This window comes from Arachis duranensis, unplaced genomic scaffold, assembly GCF_000817695.3.
Source record: "Arachis duranensis cultivar V14167 unplaced genomic scaffold, aradu.V14167.gnm2.J7QH unplaced_Scaffold_165934, whole genome shotgun sequence".
NCBI classification, from domain to species: Eukaryota; Viridiplantae; Streptophyta; class Magnoliopsida; order Fabales; family Fabaceae; genus Arachis; species Arachis duranensis.
In genome coordinates, this window is record NW_026264258.1 from 3251595 (window position 1) to 3252643 (window position 1049).

The window sequence follows — 1049 nt, forward strand, 5'->3', positions numbered from 1 at the left end:
CGTATTAAGGTTACAATTTGAGAAAGTTTTTATCGAAATATAAAAATTTTAAATTTTTAATGCATTTGTTTTATATTTATTGAGAAAAAATATTTAAAAATTTTCACTAATAAATAATAATAATCTTATCAAGTATTCTTAGGTTGTATTTAGAAGGGAGGAAGAGATGGAGAAATAGAGACTAAGAGATAGGGATTTGAATCCTCTAAAGTTTGAATTTTCACTTTAGAGAGTAAAGTGTGATTTCTCACCATTAATTTCATAAGTGGGACCAAGAATAAATATGAAAGAAAAATTATTCAAGGGTAGAAGATCACATATTCTCTAAAGTAAAATTCAAACTTTAGAAAATCCAAATCCATATATATATATATATATGTCCTTCACACCATTACATCCATTTTGCATTCATGCATGTAACACATAAATTACATTTACAACAAAGTTTGGATAAATACTAGTGCGACATATGACCCAAACTCACATAATAAATAGCATTGTAGTATAATCCTCTAATTCAACATGTCACGTCACTAGTTAACATATCTTTAAAACCTAACTCATCAATTTACATAAATTATGAAACAAACTCATATCATATACAAATCAAACTTATTTTATACCAAGAGTGATATAAATATCATTTATCAGTTATTTATTATACGATGAAAATTTAGGTGTAGTCACTTAATGTAAAGTTAATATTTAAAAATCGTTAAATAATTAGATAATGACTAAATTTTCATGTAATAACTAATTTTTCACCTAGTGTCTAAGGGTGATAACCATAGGTGCCGCCACTTCCTATCTTCACCTCTTTCACAACCTATCTCACCTCCACCTCCGCTGCCTCCCCCACCACCGCCTCCATTTATTCCATTTTCACCGTCTCCATCAGCTCCTCCGATCCTTTTCCACCTATGCCACGATATCCTCCATCTCGGCACCACCACCGCCGGAATACCCACCATTTCCGCCACCCCCGTTTAATTTTTTTCCATTTCCGCTGCCTCCACCATCTTCTCCTTTTCCACCTATGCTACCATATC

At 32.0% G+C, this 1049-nt stretch overlaps 1 protein-coding gene across 1 annotated transcript in view; it reads right to left on the reverse strand.

The window, feature by feature from the left end:
- Window positions 1-918: 918 nt before the first annotated feature.
- LOC127743843 (glycine-rich cell wall structural protein 1.0-like) overlaps window positions 919-1049 on the reverse strand; it is a 609-nt gene continuing 478 nt past the window's right edge. Inside the window, exon 2 of the mRNA XM_052256016.1 lies at window positions 919-1039. Coding sequence (XP_052111976.1) covers window positions 919-1039 — 121 coding nt within the window. The remainder of the gene's footprint in view (window positions 1040-1049) is intronic.